Genomic DNA, 19450 nt, shown 5'->3' with positions numbered 1-19450 from the left:
AAAGAATTACTCTTCACTATTAACTGCATAAGCAATTGCAATTGTTCATGTACATCTAGTTGCAACAGGGTTGCATTCGGGGTGCCATTCGAGTATACTTTGGTGATTCACTAGTCCCATATTTTCTAAAGCTTTCATCATAACAAATCTTTGACAACACCTCCTACATGAACGTGGTATCAAGAGAAAAAAATTAACGTTGTACATGACAACTATTGGCGTTGATAAAACCGAGGGTGGTGCGGTTCAGATATTGAAAAATAGTATAGAGGATGATAGTGCAAATATATGTCACAGATTGCTCACACAGAATTTGCATTACCGACTATTCTGATTATGCTGTAGGTGCTATAACATTTTATTCCCGATACATCTTGTGGTGAGAGGCCTCCAGAAAATAGCTATGGCAGTACAACAGGTGTACACAAGTAGCAAGAGGTTGGTAATTTACTTGACGTACTTAATACAGAAAGCTCCATAAAACACTTCTGAAACTGAACATCTAAATACAATACTTTTAAAAGGTAAACTGGAAAAGGTAATATATTCTGTACACAGAGACCCTCAAGACAATTATCTGAAAAGCGAAAAACCCAAAACAGCAACCCCAAAAACACAAATTACACAAGAATTCTCAAATTCAGTGTTTGAGGTAAACATATGTAGTTTCTAGAATGGAAGGCATCGGTTACTTGTTCTTCTATGCTAACTAAACACACGTGGAAGCAATGAATAACTACTATCTGTGATGACTGACATGCTATCTGGAGTGAAATCTATGCCCTTACTAGATGGGAAAGGAGTACCACTCACGGTCATCTCCATAAACAATATATACACCTAGTTGCAACAGAGATATTTAATGTGCAAATGAAATATATATTTTGGTTGGTCCCTTCTTCACCAAAACCTTCATTATAGCAAAATGATTAACAAAAACACATACTTGGTATCAAGATGGAGACGGCAGGGTAAGAAACCAACTAACGTTGACCTATTTGGTTCCAAAATAGGCCATGATCCAGGAAGAACGGGTGTTGGCGTTGCAAATGTTCGCCAACGATTGCCAAACTAAACTAAAGTTAGCGACTCTTTCTGATCAGGTTGTAAGCCGTTGCAGAATTTCAGTTCATTTCCTATCTCTTATGTCTTGTGAAGGGCAGGCATAGAGACGCTGCCCATTGCAGTAGGCAAAGGTCAATCTATTAATAGACCATATATCTGCATATATTATATTATGCTAAGAAGGATAAAGTGCCTATCGTTACTGCTAATAGAAGATAGAAACAAGGTGGTAAACAAGGTGACATGAGATGGCCAATTCACTGGAAGTGGAACACATGTGTTATCAAGTCTAATTTGAGGAGGTTGAATATGAAGGCCTAAAACATTGCTCTGAGTGCAGGTGTATAGATAGGGACTACCAGGTGCAGGTGAATAGATAGGGACTAGGTAAATGTAAACAGTTCCTACAATGGAAAGAAAAATAGTGGTTCGTTGTTTGTCCATATAGTCTGTGACCACTATTGGCTTTAATAAGCCGAGGATGGGCCGGTCCTGGTTATACCAAACAGTATAGAGGAGTCTGCTGCAAATGTTCATCAAAGACAACCTCAACTGAATTGGCATCAAATCAAGAGCTTGTACCATGTGAAGAACAGAAGGAATATTTCTCAAGAAGGCAGAAGTAACTCTGTCCCCTTTATCCATCAGTACACATCATTGTGTTATTATTCCTTCTGTTTGTTTGAGTATACAATTTACTTGAAAAACATTAAGGTCGCTTTCAAAAATGGACATTTCAATGGCCCCCTAAATGCCCTTTGTTGACATTTACATGATATACTTTGAACGTATTAAAGACAATATAAAATCTAATTACATAACAATTATATGCATTTACTATGAGGCATGTTGAGAAGGATAAAGTGCATGGCGCTACTTCTGATAAAAAGAAACACTCGCCGTAAAATCAAGGTGGCAAGCAAGGTAACCAGAGATGGGCAATTCACTAGAAGTGTGTGCTATCAAGTATAGTTAGAGGAGGTTAAACACAAAGGTCAGAAACATTACTCTGAGCGCAGGCATCACTGGCCGCGTTGTAGTAGTTAGTGTCAGCGCACCCACATATGCCTTTTCCAGTACAAATTGCATTGCTGGTGTTACACTGTGTGCTGTTAACACAGTTAGCACCGTAAACCACTTCTGAAATTGAATGTGCATTCACACAATTTTCCGGTTCCAGAACAAATTGCATTGGTGGTTCTACACTGTCTCATGCTATCACAGTTAGCTCCATATTCCACTTCTGAAACTGAACATGTGTATACAATACCATAATTATATAAATCATGTTATGGACTAGTCATGAATATCAAGATAACCTCTGTGAAATTCACGAATACTTTGCTTATTCTCTAGTCCCTCATTTCCCACTACTGACAAAACCACGCATGTGTACACGTTATCATGAGGAGGAAGGGGTTGTGTAACAATAAAAGAAACGTTGTCGATAGTTCTTGTTGTTACCACTATTGGCGGTGGTGCAAGCGAAGATGGGGTGTTATGGAAACCACAACTGAGGAGGACGATGCCAGTGTCCACCAATTTAAAAATATTAGCAGAACAAACCAAAGTGTAGGCTTTTTAATATTTCATTCCAGACATATCCCGTGATGGAGAGGCCTGCACAGACTGGCCATGGAATTAGAACAAAACACAAATAAGACAATACAGTCACGACTCGCTTCGCTGTAGCTCAAGGGTTTGTACAATAAAAGGTAAGAAGAGGGTATGTATGTAAAGTATATATGTAGAGGGTATGTATCATTAATAGTGTTGTGGGATATTTATATTGCGTATATATCCACGCAACAACACCGACAGAGCCTGCAAGCAGTGTGAGTCCCAAGGTTTTCTTTTTTTACACCCGGTCACAAGTGGGGATCGAGACCGACACCTTTCGCTTACTGTCGGCGCCTTAGTCGGCTCTCCCACCATTATACCGATATATCATGAAAGAAGATGATTCTAATACAGAGTTGTTATTGATTGTTAAAAATATCTTAACCAATAAACAGAGTCTTATCTTATCACATGTGAAGATGCGCCTTTCAGAACTGCATAAGCCATAGTCAGAAGCATGTGTTGCGTTAGTTAAGAACAAGTATTTCATGCAATTTCACATGATGGGCGTCAAGGTCAGTACTTTGAATGACCACATTGGCAGTAATTTCTACACGGCACCGACTCGGCACAGACTGATCACCCTTCGTGCAATGCGGTGGTCAGTTGTGTCTGAGGCGGGTTTGGATGATGACGACAGTCGAGTTCATCCTATAGGTGTTCTATGGAGCTTAGATCTGGTGATCGAGAAGACCATGGCAAGACACTGACTAGACTAGAATTGCCAAAGCAGCGGACCCTGACGCGTGCTGTATGTGAAGTAACGTTGTCATGCTGGAACACCTCCTTCTGTCAGGTCATCGGAAGCATGTGACATGCAAGGACTTCGCTCATGCTCATGTTTGGTCGGAAGTTTTCTAAAACCAGGGATGTGTTGTGCAGTCTTCACGGCTGTGACAAGACGCTGGCGCAAGTAAGCACTCCGGATGTAGCGATCCTAGGCTTGCGCGATAATTCTTGTACACCCGCTTCTTGGGCAATCTTGGGCGGATTTGGTCGGCAGGAAACGATCCCAAATGTGAAATAATGGTGCTCCGATGAAAGTCGAAACGTCGGGCAACAGTAGACAGCAACTCCCCAGCTTCAAGTCGGCCTATGGCGATGTTTCGGCACTCAGTCGTGGCAGGGTGATTTCCACTTTTCCAGTCAAAATAGAATGACAACATTTTAACACGACGTTTGTCTTTTGGTAACGATCAATGCCACGTGCTTTTCTGCTTTTACTTGCACGCGAAAAAATCATTATTACTTAGATGTAGCATAAACTTTACATATGTAGTAAGTTAATATTCGCGAAGAGGTTTGCATATTATTCTTTCTGATCCTGTCCTCCTCCTGTTTGCATTGAATGATGCCTCAAAACATCTCTTTCAACACGTGCAACATGTGTGCAGACATTATACGGGTGTATTGTGAGGTGCCTGCATTTGCAAAAGGAACTGAGCATTTTCTCGATTGAGATATGTTCTTCCATGAGTTGATAAAATCCTATACCATTACACTTACCATTACAGACCCTAACGTCACGGAAACTGTAACTGGACTCATTTGTGAACAATACAGAGTCCAAGCCGTGTGCACAGCACGCCAAATGTGGTCAAAACTCAACTATGTCGGCCATTGGCCCCGCCAGCGGCTGCCTGTGGTTCTGCCACTGACTTGTCTGTACAAGTCAATGTTCCGAACTGCCTATACAAGTTGGCATCGACTCTGAAGATGCAGCGCCAATATCTTGTTTGTGTTGACATGAGGCGACGAATTAACGCCGAGTACGGTATGTCTAGAGTGTTGCCCTGATGTAATTATGTCTCAAGAGAGACATTTCCGGTGAATATTAAAACCTCTTGTAAGTCCCTAAACGTTGATTTTCAGCACGCCGTAGGATCGTGTAATGTAAAATAAAGATATACTTGACGCACCCTCGGTATGTCATCTTGTCATCATATATTGTCCTCAGTTACAAATGTTTAAACACGGACTGACAATTGACTTTGCGGACAAAATACAACTCACACAAATGCCTACCATTCTTGCTTATAAATATATTTTATCTCTTAATATTTAGCAGGTGATTGTGAATGAATGAAGTTACGTATGACAAACGTCTTTTTCTCGTATCTTCTTTTTCTCCGTACCATTATTCTATGAATATCCATCAATATGAATAGATAATATATAATATATGATATGAATAGTAACAGTGATGACACCATTTAACAAACAAGCAATACTAAAATGGTGAAATTCACGTTTTTGTGTTACTTTTTAAAGACAACCCTACTGGTTGGTAAGAACATACATCTAACGACATGGATGCACACTGATGTCAATACTTTATAGAATAGGAGAACAGTCGTGATGACCGTTTGTGGCAGATGTAACAGTTTGTGGAATCCCTGTAAATGGATGCAGGTGACCAGGTGTGCCCATATTGATCAAATACATACATTAATCTACATATGTATCTATGATTATAAATTGAATAAGTTACTTTCCTACGCATATACGATACCTATAAATAAAAAGTAACTGACAAACAATGCTGCAGTATCTTGAGGATAAAATCAACGTTTTGTTGTTTTGTTGGCATTTTGGATCATGTCAAATGCTATGCCACGACCACCGCAGCGGACTACAGACACCTCTACAGAATCTCCGACTATAAGTGGCGGGAATTTCCTTTCTATTCACATGCATTTGACGTTTTTTCACAAATTCTATGCATTTTTATTTGTCCAGCCCATTTCCTATAAAGACTACAGTAGATCATGCATAGATCCATGAAGGATAACTATCCTGTTTATTTTTGCCTGCATAATTGCGACAAATGTTATATTTTCGGGTTCTATTTCTTACTTTCCCCGTATTCTTACCACCTTGTCTCACGTTTTCAGGAAAAACATATTCGAATATGGTGGTTACTATCATTTGTAAACCACCTTTCACTGGCATATTTATTCCGTTTTGTTACAGTCTGTCTCACAGAAAACAATCATATTCATTGTGTAAATAGATTGTGTACTTGTGTCGGTTCAACAAATAATAAGTTTTTATTGTTGAATTTATACAACTTGCATATTGCTTTTTCTCATACCTAAAATAGCCGAACAAACTACGCAGTCAATTCTTAAGTGACAATTTTACAGGAATATTATGGTGTTTAATTACATGTAGAGGCGTTACTTGTGCTGCCATATTTCTGTGATACTGCCACAGTTAATACAAAAAGGTGTTAATAGATGAGAACGTACGGGCAGTTGTTGCGGCAGTAGTCGCAGTCGTTGAAGTGGAGGCATTGCTCATCTGAAAGTGGAAAGATTATTTAATGAACGCGTAACAATTGTGGTAATTTAACTACGCTATTGTAATCGCAACACCTGTTTACTGAAAGTTTGTTTATCAGGGTTCATGTGTTCTGTCCTCCTAGGCAGAATCTACACACACGCGCGCGCGTGCGCGCGCACACACACACACACACACACACACACACACACACACATATTTATATGTGCATATATGGCATTTTCATTAGATGTCAGTGTGGCAACCAGTTTGGTAATATTCCAAGGGATTCGTGGGTACTTTTAAGTGCACAGGGTTTGCTATTGTACACTAGGATTTTGACGTTGAAAGCGTTGCACACAAAGTTGGATCACGAGTCCCGGGACTTAGCCAGCTCGCCCACCACATGTTACAGGATGTTAGAGGCAGAGACACAGCTGGTATCCTCATAACGTTTCTCGTGTTTATTAATGATAATAGTGATCGAGTGTTTATAGTGAAAATGACCGAATTTAGTTTCACGCCGCTATTAGTAATATTCCATCCAGAACTATCTTCTCGACTGCCAGATCACAGTCGAAGAAAACGCTATATTGCCAGCCTTAAAATATAATTCAATAAACAACATAATGTAAGCAATATAAGACTTCGGGATATTTAAAATCTTTCTTGCAAATATCGATCTTTAAGAGACGTTATTGAATTATATAATAAACTTGCCAATACGACATCGTCCTCTGCTGATTACCCAGTCACGTTGGAATTTCAGGGAACGCCATGGCTGATTTTGTTGTAAAGGCATCGCTCAACAAATCTGTGACACTCAAATAGGTTGAAATAAATTACATGAAATAAATCCCTACATTGCACCTACTTTGGTTGTCAGTCCAGATTTGAAAAGGTCATCATGCGACGATGTCGTATTGGCCATATCAGATATGCTAGTTAAAAGGTGAAGATCCTCCCTTTTGTATCCCTAGTGATGAGAGAATCACAGCCAAGCATATCCTGCTTGATTGTGTTGAATTCCTCACCACAGGTGATATATTTTACTGTAAAAACAGTTAACGATCTTTTTACAGCTGTTAGTTCTCATGTAAATGTTTCATTGATGAAATCTGATCAATATCCTCGGATGACAGGTTTTAATTTATATAATTTACCATAAATTACTATGTGCACCAATTAAAGTTTCTCTTCACGATATGGTTGGAATATTGCCGACGTGACGATAAGTTATAACTCACCCACTCTGTAATGTTCCATCAACATCAGGACAAGGAACACCAGAAATGGACTTCAGACATTTCACCTTATAGGAACTCGAACCCGAGTCTTAGACGTGACGAGCAATCGCTTTCCACTACGCCACCTGAATTGTGAAAACTGCCCTCATGCCCCAAATTCAGCGGCGAACGTTGTGATTTTGCATCGAAATAACGTTTGCCCTGTGTCTTTTACGTTTACGCAGTCATCTTGCACTGAATGCTACCCTTCAACAGCAAGAGTCAGTACACACTCTCCAGTTACAAGCATTTGTGGATAATTTGTTGGCGGGTCCTGTGAGAGATCAACTGATCTTATATTACATTCAACTAATGTAAATGTAACATGTGAATAATGTATTAAGTTGTATAGATTGTATATATTGTATAAATGTAATATGTGAATATTGTATAAAGTGGTGACGTCTATTATTCTGACGTAGATCACCCGTCTAGCCATCATAAGCGATTCCTATTTCAAATCACAAAAAAATTAAGGATCTGTTCACTAATGTCAGTTCTCTTTAAATTATTGCATTTTAGATTTGTTTAATGATAACTATTGTAAATAGATAGATAAATATCTTAAGATTAGAAGCTTAAATTAGTAACTTTGATTGCCATGAGCTCTATCCTTAAGAGAGTACTGTAAAATTATTGTCCTGCTGAGAGGGTACGTAAGTCCCAAAACATTCCAAGTAAATTAAAACTATCCTTGTTTTTAATCGTAGCATACGTTTTCATCTATGGCTAGACATGTCCAAATTGCTAGCAGCTGAAGGGATTGTGTAAATCCATCTAGGGTTCGTGCAGGAAGCAGTTTACTGTAAGTCCCCATGGCCCCAAGTATGGAGATCTACTTTCAGTTGCTGGCAATCTATACCCTGTTTCCACGTTGACGTGTTATTTCTGGTTTAAAAGTTTTAGGTTTAGTTACTAGTTTAATATGGATATCTGTGATACCTTAGTGTGGAATCCGAGAAGGGACATTGTCGCGTTGTCGCCCTCTCAAAAACAAGCAAATGAGGCGAAGATTAAGCAAAGCGCGACAATGCGACAACGCGACATTTCGCCTATATGTGGCATTGTCGCGATGTCGGGTGACGCGTTTTTAATATCATTTTCTCTGTTCCTCCAAAGTGCGACACGCAACATAGCGACATTTTGCAATATCAAAATATGTCGCCCTATTCACTAAAACGCGGCACGCGACAATGCGACAACGCGACATTTCATCGAAATGTCGCGATGTCGCACTGTCTCGTGTCGCGCTTTATTAAAATATTGACCATAGTATACATTTAACAAATTGACTAAAACGCGACATGCGACAATGCGACAAAATATGTTTCGCATTGTAGTGTCAGAAACCAGCTTTCCCTCCCTCACTCCTCTCACTCCGCGACGCTCCACTCCGCTCCGCTCAGCTCCTCTCACTCTTCCGCCGCTCCGCTCCACTCACCCAAGGTTTATTGGTAAATAGCAAGGTATTTCATTACAATGATGTTTTATGATGCCCGTTTTCATTTCTGTTTGAATCCTACATTATTAATCCTGCACATAGTCTGATTCACAATATACCTCATAATTTTCTCATGCGGATTCTATATGCAGCAATACACATGTACTTGTACCCTTTCAAATCTACGGCTGCTATATGTTACGGTGACAACTACACTGACAGAGTCACTCTACTGTGACTAGGCTCAAAACAAATTAAAGTCTAGGGGGAAATAATACATTTAGGCAAACCAACCCGTTTCACCGGCAAACCTGCCTCCACTTAACCGAAATAGTGAAGGATAAAATGAGAACCACAACAAGAAACGTTTTAGAACTGTACTATACTTAAGATAGATAAACAGTTTTACTTACAATGGATAAAAAGCATAGATGGCACCCTATTTTCTAATAGGTTAAAGTATGAGGACCGGCAGTAACTCAAAGAAAGACTGGACTATAGGATATACCTTAAAGTATAAAGGAATACCAGGGTAATAAAAATATAAATGCTGCGGAGATTTGGGCGCGAGTTTTCAACCAAACAGTAATCACCAAAAAGCTATCTTAAGCTCAACAACAAAGGATTATCCTAAATCCTAACCCCAACTCCGACTTAGCAAATATCACCTGGAGAGTCCATCCTTCGCTAGTCACCTCAGTCGTCCATGGCTGGTTCCCGTCGGTCCCCTCCTACTGACCTCTGGCTAACCCTATTTATAGCCCGATGGGGGACCTCGGAGGGGAACTGCCTTAGCGAGACTTCGGTCTTTGGTATTGACCCTTTACAAGCGAGAAGTGTGCTTTTGAAATTAAGATAATTACCGAATAGGTGCCATAGGATAACAAAGTATATATAAAGTATATATGGACATAAATCTGACAACATCCTCTTTACGATGATGCACATAAAAATAGACATAAGAAAACATATCAAGCGTAAAGTGCCGTTAACTGACTTCAAACTGCCTTACAATACTGGGTTGAAACACTTTAAATTCCAACATTTTCAAAGTAGTAATAGCTAAGTGTACCAACCGCACATCAATAAAAAGGACAGTGTCACATAATAAGGATTAGAATGATGTAATATAACATAATATTGAAATATAATTTTAACCGCAGCGACAGCAATTCTACATACACCAAACACTGCCCTTACTGTACTGAAGATAGCCACTAGGCTGTCACGTGATTAAGGCCGGGAGGTGGAATTCACGCAGCCGTAACACTATATCATCATAATTTTTAGCAAAATGGTCAGTCTGAATAGAACCATTCCGTTAAGCAACGACACTCTGGACTTCACGGCAATATGTACGATCATTTATTATTGTTCGATCCCTGGGAATTATTCTTCCTGGCTTAAAATCAACTGACGGAATTCCTGCTTGGGACCATACTTGCAAGAATCTTTGTCAGCAGCATGGGTTGCTGAAGATCAATTCTAACCCGGATCTTCATGGTGTTAACGAAGTCTTCATTCTTACGCCAAACTGGTACCAAAATCGTCCACATGTGATGTCATTACACAAGGTTCGATACAGCAATACATACTACAAACGTTTTCAACAAATGAACTTAGTTTGATAACGATGCAGATGTTCTTTGTAGTACATCGTTGACAAGGTAACAGACAACAATATATTTCAGAAAGCAAGATATATATGTTTGTTGTTATACATTTGTAAATGCGAAAATAGTATTCGTTACTTTTGTACCAAAACTATTCTTGCATATGACCATCACAACACCCTACCTATTACAACACATATCTTTTGTTCATTCGTCAAAAAATGATATAAAAACAAAAGTTATACATATTTAATGTTCAAATGTTAGATATCTCGAGTAGCTTGAGAGTGTTATAATGTCCCCATATACTGATTCAAGTGATACATATATTATCAGACAGTTACATAAAAACAACATGTTTCAATTTCATCTCCAGGGAGACTGTAGCAATTGCAGTATGACGTCATTACATATATATCATGACGTCACAATAGGGACAAGGTATTGAGTGACAAGGTCAAAGCTTACAATGGTTTGACATTGGTTTGAACTTATCTATGAAGCAGTGTTCATTTAACATTTGTTTTAGTTTGTCCAAATTTTGAACTTGATTAAAAGGAAATATTGTGAATATCGTTTCCTTTAGCACAGACATCTAGATGCTCACTTAGTGGGATACATCGGGTTTCACGACACTTTATTTGTTGTTTATGGACACGAACCCGGGCTATCTAAATAGATAAATGAAATTATTGTGGATATTCTTTGTGTCAGGTTATATGTAAGACTTTTTGTATGGCTCGGATGACAAGATTTAAAGTTTAAATTATTACGTATCTTTAGGTCCAATTTCAGCACCGACTTTATAACCATTGTGTCCAGGAAAGCTGTTTTAGTTTCATCTACCTCCATAGTGAAGGTAAGATTTTCATCCATGCTATTCAAAAGTTTGTACACTGTATTTAGTTTCTCCTTAGAAAATGTCCAAACAGCGAAACTGCCGTCCAGGAAGCTTTTCCAATTATCCATGATATAAAGGGCAACATCCCCTCCATAATATATGTATGAGACTTTCTTCTTTATAGCAATAGATGCATAGTTGCTGCAATATCATTTTGATATGAAGACAAGAAATAATGTATGTCTCCACACATTCATTTGCTTTATCGTATGTATGAACCTTCTACACTTAAACTGAAAACAGGAGTCTGTAATTTGTCAATATTGAGAGAAATGATGATGGAGGGGTGAACATTACATATAAGTTACCGGGTGATGAATCTAGAAGTTGTGTAATTTTGTTTAATATCACCAACTGATTTAGTTATGCCAACGCTTGATTACACACGCTTGGATCTCCTCGTGTGCCGGTAAGGTTTCATTGTAGGAAATACGAATCATGGCATCATTAGTGAAGGAGTTGTAACGAAGATACAATTTGTCACTTGAAAGTTCAGCTGCAAATGTGTCGTGAATGTAATCATTTGTCACCTGAAATACGATTTGCAACGTGCATGTTAAAATAATAGTTACACGCAAAAGGTTTGCTTTTGTTTCCTACGTGGACATATTCTGTCATTGTTTTACAGTATAGTGCTATATTTGTAGCTTTTCTCTACTCCACAGGGGACATTGGTTACGATATGTCTGTTGACTGACATTGGTTTGATTTATTAGTTCACAGAAGGTCGCGGGTTAAGTCAACAGCCGTGTCATACCAAAATACAAACAATGGTACTTGTTGGTCCCTGCTCAGCACTCGGCATTGATTGGTACAACAAGGACAAGTCGGCTCGGAGTCAGTATGATGTATCTGAGTAGGCTATTCGTTTTTAACTGCGGTGCAATATATCAGTGATCTAGCACTATAGTGCTATGATCTAGTATAAGCAGCAGCCACACATACACACGTATGCACGTCGTCATATGAGCGAAATATTCCTAAGCACGGCTATAAACCCCATTTCACCTCACCATTAATTTACACATAAATACTGATAAAAATTGTATATTCTTTCATCAGTTTATTCCCAAAATAACATTAAAATCACCACATTGTTATAAATACATTGTATATGATGCGGCATGTAACACCGGTAGCTAGGAATGCTAATATGAATTTTAAAACAAAAGAAAAGACAGTCAGACAGCACCCGTCTCTCCAAAATTACATTTTTGTATGAGAATATGTCTGACTTTGCAGTTAAATCCATATCTAAGAGACCTGTGAAGGTCCGGGGTAGAACAGACCTTCAGCAATCCACGCTTGCCATAAAAGGCGAATATGCTTGTCGTAAGAGGCGACTAAAGGGATCGGATGGTCAGGCTCGCTGACTTGGTTGGCACATGTCATCATTTCCCAATTGTACAGATCGATGCTTATGCTGTTGATCACTGGATTGACTATTATTTACAGACCGCCGCCATATAGCTGGAATATTGACGAGTGTGGCGTAAAGCTAAACTCACTCACTCACCATATCTAAGCTGCCAGGGGATTTCGATAAACATTCATATTACGCGTTATTAATTTTGAATTCATGCATGAACAAGTTCTGGTTGGTAAGTATTCTTGCTACTGTGTCGGTTATTCACGTGTGCTAAATATTCAATACTGGCAGTTAATAGCTACATCTGCAGTAATTCTTGGGACAAATAAGACCCGAAGACAAAGCACCTGAATCTATGATTAAGGTTGTCAGATCATAACTTCAACAACCACATACCAGGTTAAGATGTAACCATAAAGAACTGCTTCATGTCGTTTTCCAAGCTGAAAGAGTCTGTTACGAGACTGTGTTTTTTGTAATTTGCGTCATCATTGATTAAGTGATAGTGATTATTGGGTCAGCATGTTTAGAGTTTTGAGTGATAGTTATTATGGGTCACATTACGTATCATAAATGTTCAATGGCAATGGTATTTTTAGCGGCAAGATATTTGGATAGCGCTCTAGTTACCTGCCCTTGGCATTCTACTGTTTACTTCCTGTACGCAAAGAGTCTGAGTGACTGACGATATTGCCTGACTACTAACATTGTACACAAGCTCTATCTAGTATTTTCTGCTGTCTGTAATACCAAGATTCTGATGAGTTAATATTTTATATTTGCGACCCATTACCTTGGACTTGTGACTCCACGGCATTATACTAAACATCTGTCTTGTGTTTCATTGTAATTTGCTCATACTTTGCTTAATATGTTATTGAATGTTTTAGACTTGTCCGTGTTATATTTTGCTGGCTGAAAGGGCGTTCCTGATATATTCTATACCTTTGTCGCGGCAAAATAATATCCGTAACCGGCACCCGTAAAAGGCCACCTCCTCGTGGTGGGTGTTGGGTAGCGCTGAGAGCCGTTCACCCCTCGTTGTGGACCCTGCGGGATAGTGGGTCCACTAACCCGTTTGCCGTGTGTTGCGGCCTTGTGTCGGTGGAGGAAGGGATCCTGGTGGTTGAGGGCAATGGGAGCTTGAAGCCGTGTCCCTGTTGCCTAACACACCACTTTGCCCCTGACTTCGCCCAGACGGGTGGTAGAACGTCTATCAATCGGCTGGTCACGCCATGCCCTGTGATGATTTTTGCACACTCAACTGCTTACTGGGTCTTGGCTATTTCGATTTCTCATTTCCAAATTATTAATGTATTTAATGCCTAGAGTCCCATGTCAGAAGTACTCATGGTGGCTCATGGGCCAATCTGGCAATGTTGACCTCCAAGTTCAATATATGTCCAATCATTTGTCACGGACAGAACTACCCTGGCATCTGACCTGGTATACAAATGTTGCTGTTGGTGTCATAGTTGCCGAAGTATAGCATCCCTGTATCCCTGGTGTCGGTATCTTGGAGATCCGGTGCTGTTTGACATCGTCCTTGTTGACACTCCATAGTGGGTGGGGAGTAGGGATGCTGAATTATTTTCCTTCAATAATGGATCCCCAATCATCTGGTTCATGGCGAAATGAAAACAGGAGACGAACTGAAAATATTGATGAATCAACAAGAAGTGTTTCTTCCAATGCTGATTCCTGGGCACGTTTCAAGGTGATTGAGGTAACAGACAATCTTCTTATTAAATTAAATCCCTTTGCCATCTCTAAGGCTGTTTCAGGTATTTGTGGAGAGGTTCTTCACCCGTCTTCGTAGTGGTTCATGTCTGGTGGAGTGGGCATGAAGACAGCAATCTCTAAATCTTTTATCGATCAAAACATTTGTAAATATTGAGGTTGCTGTGTCCGTGCACAGAACATTAAATTCCTGTCAGGGCATGTTCGGGACAGAGCTCGCTGCCTCTCTGACATGACAGAACAAGACATAGCAACAGAACTTCACGATCAGGATGTCACAGCTGTAAAACGTTTCACCGTCAAAAAAGAGGAAATCAATGTCAATACCAATACATATCTCCTGACGTTTGCTCGTACATCCTTACCAACTTCAATCAAAACAGGGTATTTTAATATTGGAGTGGATGTCCCCAGCCCTCTTCGCTGCTTTCAATGTCAGAAGTTCGGTCATGGGGCTAGTTCTTGTCGTGGTTCGGCTGTATGTCACCGTTGTGGTGAACAATATGATAATACAGACTGCAACAATGAGTTACGCAAACTGTTGTGGACCTCATGTTGCTACATCAAAATCCTGTCCTCTCTGGCAAAAGGAATCCAAAATAATGAAACTTAAATGTGAAAGGAATATGTCATACCTTGTCGCAAAAAAGCTGTTGACATCTGAAACCTCATCTCCATTAAATAAGACCTACTCTGCTGCCGTCACTCACGCTGTCATGACATCTCCTATAAGTTGTCAGACAGACTTGACACGGGTTAAGTCTGTAAAACCCATCACCTTATCTTCAGTTGCAAGATCATCTTCCACAGTAACTCAATCTACATCTGGATCACAGACTGAGAAACAGCCTGAGCCCAATTCACAATCGTCTGACAAACAGACTGACAGTCAAAAACAGCAAGGAAAAAAATAGATAGAAAAACAATTCCCAACATCCTTTCATCTTCAGATGTTCCTGTAGAAAACTCTTTGGGCCTCTGGATATGGAGATCACTCTGTCCTTATAGGACAGCATGAGGAATTTACCCTCCACACATTCGCGTGGAAGATCACCAATTGAGCCACCATGACGCAGTCCAGTCTATTGCAATGGAAGTGTAGAGGACTAAAACCTAATTTCAGTGAGGTACAATTGCTGATACAGGACTTCATCAGCCCTATGTCTCCAAGAGACATTTCTTAAAAATAATGATACCTTGAATTTGAGACAGTATAGCAATTATCATTCTTTCTCTCCTCCGGGAGATCGAGCGACTGGAGGCGCTTCTATTGTCGTTCATCAGAGCGTAATACATAGCCCTGTCACTCTAAATACAAATACTCAAGCAGTTGCTGTTCGCCTGACTCATTGCTTTGATATTGTGCAGTTTGTATATCCCTCCATCTTCCAACATTTGCCAATCAGATCTTCAAACTCTACATTATCAGCTCCCCAAACCATGTATTATTATGGGGGACCTCAACAATCCACTTTGGGGAAGTGTCCATACTAATTAAAAAAAAGGGCAAAATCCTTGAGGAATTCATTTCCTATAATAATCTATGCATTTTCAATGACGACTCAGTCACGTATTTACATACAGCTACGGTAAAATATTCTTTTCAGGATTTATCACTAGCTGATTCCAAATTATACAATGAATTTGAATGGCTGGTCCATGATAACCTATGTGGGAGTGATCACTTCCCCACCATGCTGAAAAACATCAACCGTGGTGATCATCTTCTGTATCAAGAAGGAACTTTGCCAGGGCTGATTGGTCATGATATCAGACTCTGTGTGCTGAACACTTGAAGCCTGATCCTTTTAAGAACAGTGAAGATCCCAGATAGTCCTTTTCGGATATACTAAATGACATTGCTGACAAAACAATTCCTAAGTCCGCTGCAATTCTACATATTCGTAAGCCATGGTTTACAGATGAGTATAAACAGGCCAGAAAATGTAGGAAGAAATCTGAAAAATATTTTCGCAAACATCCTACAGGTCATGATCTAGACAAAGTCAAAATTATTAACGCCAAGGCTACACGTACGCGTCAGTCTTGGCGAAATTATGTTTCCAAAATAAATTCACGTACACCTATGTCAAAGGTGTGTACTATGATTCAAGAATAAAGAGCAAAGGTTCAAAATCTACTGTTCATCATCTGAAGGACGGTGATACAACAGGAAAAGAAATGAATCAATTCTTACACAGACAATGTTGAAGATTATAATTATTTTCGTTACATGAGCTCCATACCGCCCTTGAGCAAGCTCATGATGCAGCTACAGGAGCCGATGATATTCACTCTCAGTTCCTAAAGCATTTGCCTGAATCATATTTAGAAATCCTTTTGATCAAATATGGACGTCAGGAATTTCCCAGCTGTGTGACGTAATGCCATTGTTGTCCCTATTCCAAAGCCTGGCCGGGATCATACTGATCCGTGTAATTACAGACCAGTCTCTCTAACGAGTTGTGTCTGTAAAACTATGGAACGTATGGTGAATAATTTATATATAGATTAACTTGGTATCTTGAAACCAATAACCTTATAAGAAATATTCAATGTGGTTTCAGGAAAATCGTAGTACCATTGATCACTTGGTATGTTTAGAATCCTTCGTTAAAAATGCTATTGTTATACCTTACATTGTATATCAAGAAAAATACAAACTAAAACCCTATTGACGAAGAACAGTAAAACCACTAGTATATCACAGGTATCCATTTAAGACTAGTAATTGAATATAAAACAGTTTAACTATAAAGGGCAATACAATATAAAATGGGCTATAGATTGCCAACGACCGAAGGTAGATCACCACACCGGGGACTATGGGGACTTACATTACTTTTGCTTCCTGCATGGACCCCAGCCGGATTTACATCATCCCCTCAGCCATTGCCATTTATGCAGAAAATTATCCATTAAAATGAAAAAAGTACTACGATAAAATCCTGGAAACCTTAATTTTACATCAAATGCCTTGGGACTCACGTGCCCTCTCAGGAGTACAATACTTTTACAGTACTTTAACCCCCTTTGACGGTACAGCCGCTATAAAAGATATATTCATGAATGCTTACTGAAAGGCGAGGATCCTCCGTTCTACATCCCTTGTGATGAAAGAACCACAGTCAAGCCTGTCTTGCTTGACTCTGTTGAACATTCCATCACAAGGGATAATTTTTTTAATCACCAACTAGGTAAGTTCTCATTTAATTAATTTTAAGAGAATTAGATTTGTTGACTGATTTGTAAATAGATAAATATTTTATGATTGGAAGTGTAAATTGATAACTCAGATTGTTAGTGGCGACAACCTCAAGGGAGGTTGACGTACTGTGAAATTATTGTCCTTCTGACAGGGTGCATTAGTCCCCAAGCATTCGAAGTGAAATTTAATCTTCCACATTTTTAGTTATTATTGCATTTTAATATGTAGGTCCCCTAGTATGGTGATCTACCTTCGGTTGTTGGTGATCGATTTCCCATTTTCACATGCGTATTGTCTAAAATAGTTTTCTGCGTTTAAAAATATATGCTAGCTAGTTTTAACCCTTTTTGTGATATTCTAGTCATTTTATAGTCGGTAACTGGTTTTGTAACTGCTTGTATTTATTGTTTATCTACAACATTTCTCGTCACTATATGGCTGCAATATTGCCGATGTGACGCTCTCACTCACTATTGAATATTTTAGACTTGTCTGTGTTATATGGGGTTACGGTAATTTATTGGCCTTAACAAATACGTTAAGCTGATAAGGATAAACCTTATGTATTAATAACTTATGTATTCGAGAGATGCGGCGTTTCGATACAGATTCTTGTATCGTTGTAAAGCATGTTGATCCATAACGTTTGTCATCAGATTCACCAGCTTGCATTAACGATTTGAATGTCAACAAAAATCATCGGGAAAATAATTCGATGATGGTCAGCTGTGAAACGTATACAATTCTGATAGACAATCGACAGTTGGGGTAACTTGGGGTAACGATAGATCGATGATTTTGAGCGATTGTAATGCTTTGTCAAATGTGAATCAAAGCCTCTATAATGACATCACGGTAGAATTATCGTTAAACCACATTGACATCTTTCACAACGACACAGTTTCACAGCCTAACGAGGCAGAAAATGCTTATGACTACGAAATTAGTCCAACAGGGACTACAGTAGCTGTCATTTTAAAAGATAATTTCACTGGCCACGATTCTGGTTTACTACAGTGCTGAGTGCTGTCTAGACGCACGTATATATTTACACAACATCAATGGCAACCACAAAATTACTCTCTTGTAAATCATTAACGTACAATACAAGGTCACAATAGAATATATTTTGCATACAAGGTGCGTTGAATCACTTGTGGCGTTTGGTGAACACAAGAATGTGGGTCAAATGTTGATAGTCCGTGTCGGAGCAAAGATCGCCCTCAATGTCCTCAATTCGAATGATTAGCAGATTACAAAATGCCACTCCCACAAATGCCGTAACTTCTACAGTGGTATAGATCAATGGGAAAAATAAGTAGACATATTACTGCTTGATCTGTACCACGAGGCAGATGATTTTTGTCATATATTCTGGTTCTTCAACTGGTCTCGGGAGATATACATCTGGGTGGGGAGGGTATTTGAAAATCTGACATGATGCAAATGAATGAATTCGATAGTACATGAATAACTTGACATACCCGACATCCAGGTACAACCAGGAGTCCCAAGAGATACCAGCCATACGAAGTCATTGTTGATCTCCGACGCCTAGTTGTGTGTGTATGTCGTGTGTTGAGAGGGTGGCCTGACATACCAGTTATATACTTCCTGGTTGTATTGAGAACACTGTGCACTGTGTCCTACAACGTGTAGTCAAGCTATTTAAGATTTTGCTTCCCTGCACACATTCAACCCTTACACAACCCCGCTTCAGTAAATGATTAAAAGATACTTTTGTGAAGTGTGTAGCGCCTTCCTTTTATGGAAATGTTTGTAAAGCTTCAAACATTTACATTCAGTGTTTTTTAAAGAGTTTTGTTATTACAGTTTCATGATTTTAGATGGTTCCGATGTTAATCTGAATGAAGGTGATATCAATGCATCTCCATTTATTCAGTGGATTCACATGTACTAATGCC

At 39.2% G+C, this 19450-nt stretch overlaps 1 protein-coding gene across 1 annotated transcript in view; it reads right to left on the bottom strand.

Annotated features, from left to right (window-relative positions):
- LOC137286178 (fibronectin-like) overlaps window positions 1-19134 on the bottom strand; it is a 263485-nt gene extending 244351 nt beyond the window's left edge. Inside the window, exons 1-2 of the mRNA XM_067817877.1 lie at window positions 19010-19134; window positions 5937-5988 (exon numbers count right to left, since the gene is read on the bottom strand). Of these exons, the coding sequence (XP_067673978.1) occupies window positions 5937-5988; window positions 19010-19123 (166 nt within the window). The 5' untranslated portion in view covers window positions 19124-19134. The remainder of the gene's footprint in view (window positions 1-5936; window positions 5989-19009) is intronic.
- Between the last annotated feature and the right edge of the window lie 316 nt (window positions 19135-19450).

This window comes from Haliotis asinina, chromosome 6 (genome assembly GCF_037392515.1).
Source record: "Haliotis asinina isolate JCU_RB_2024 chromosome 6, JCU_Hal_asi_v2, whole genome shotgun sequence".
Classification (NCBI taxonomy): Eukaryota; Metazoa; Mollusca; class Gastropoda; order Lepetellida; family Haliotidae; genus Haliotis; species Haliotis asinina.
This window is presented reverse-complemented; position numbering and strand designations above follow the sequence as displayed.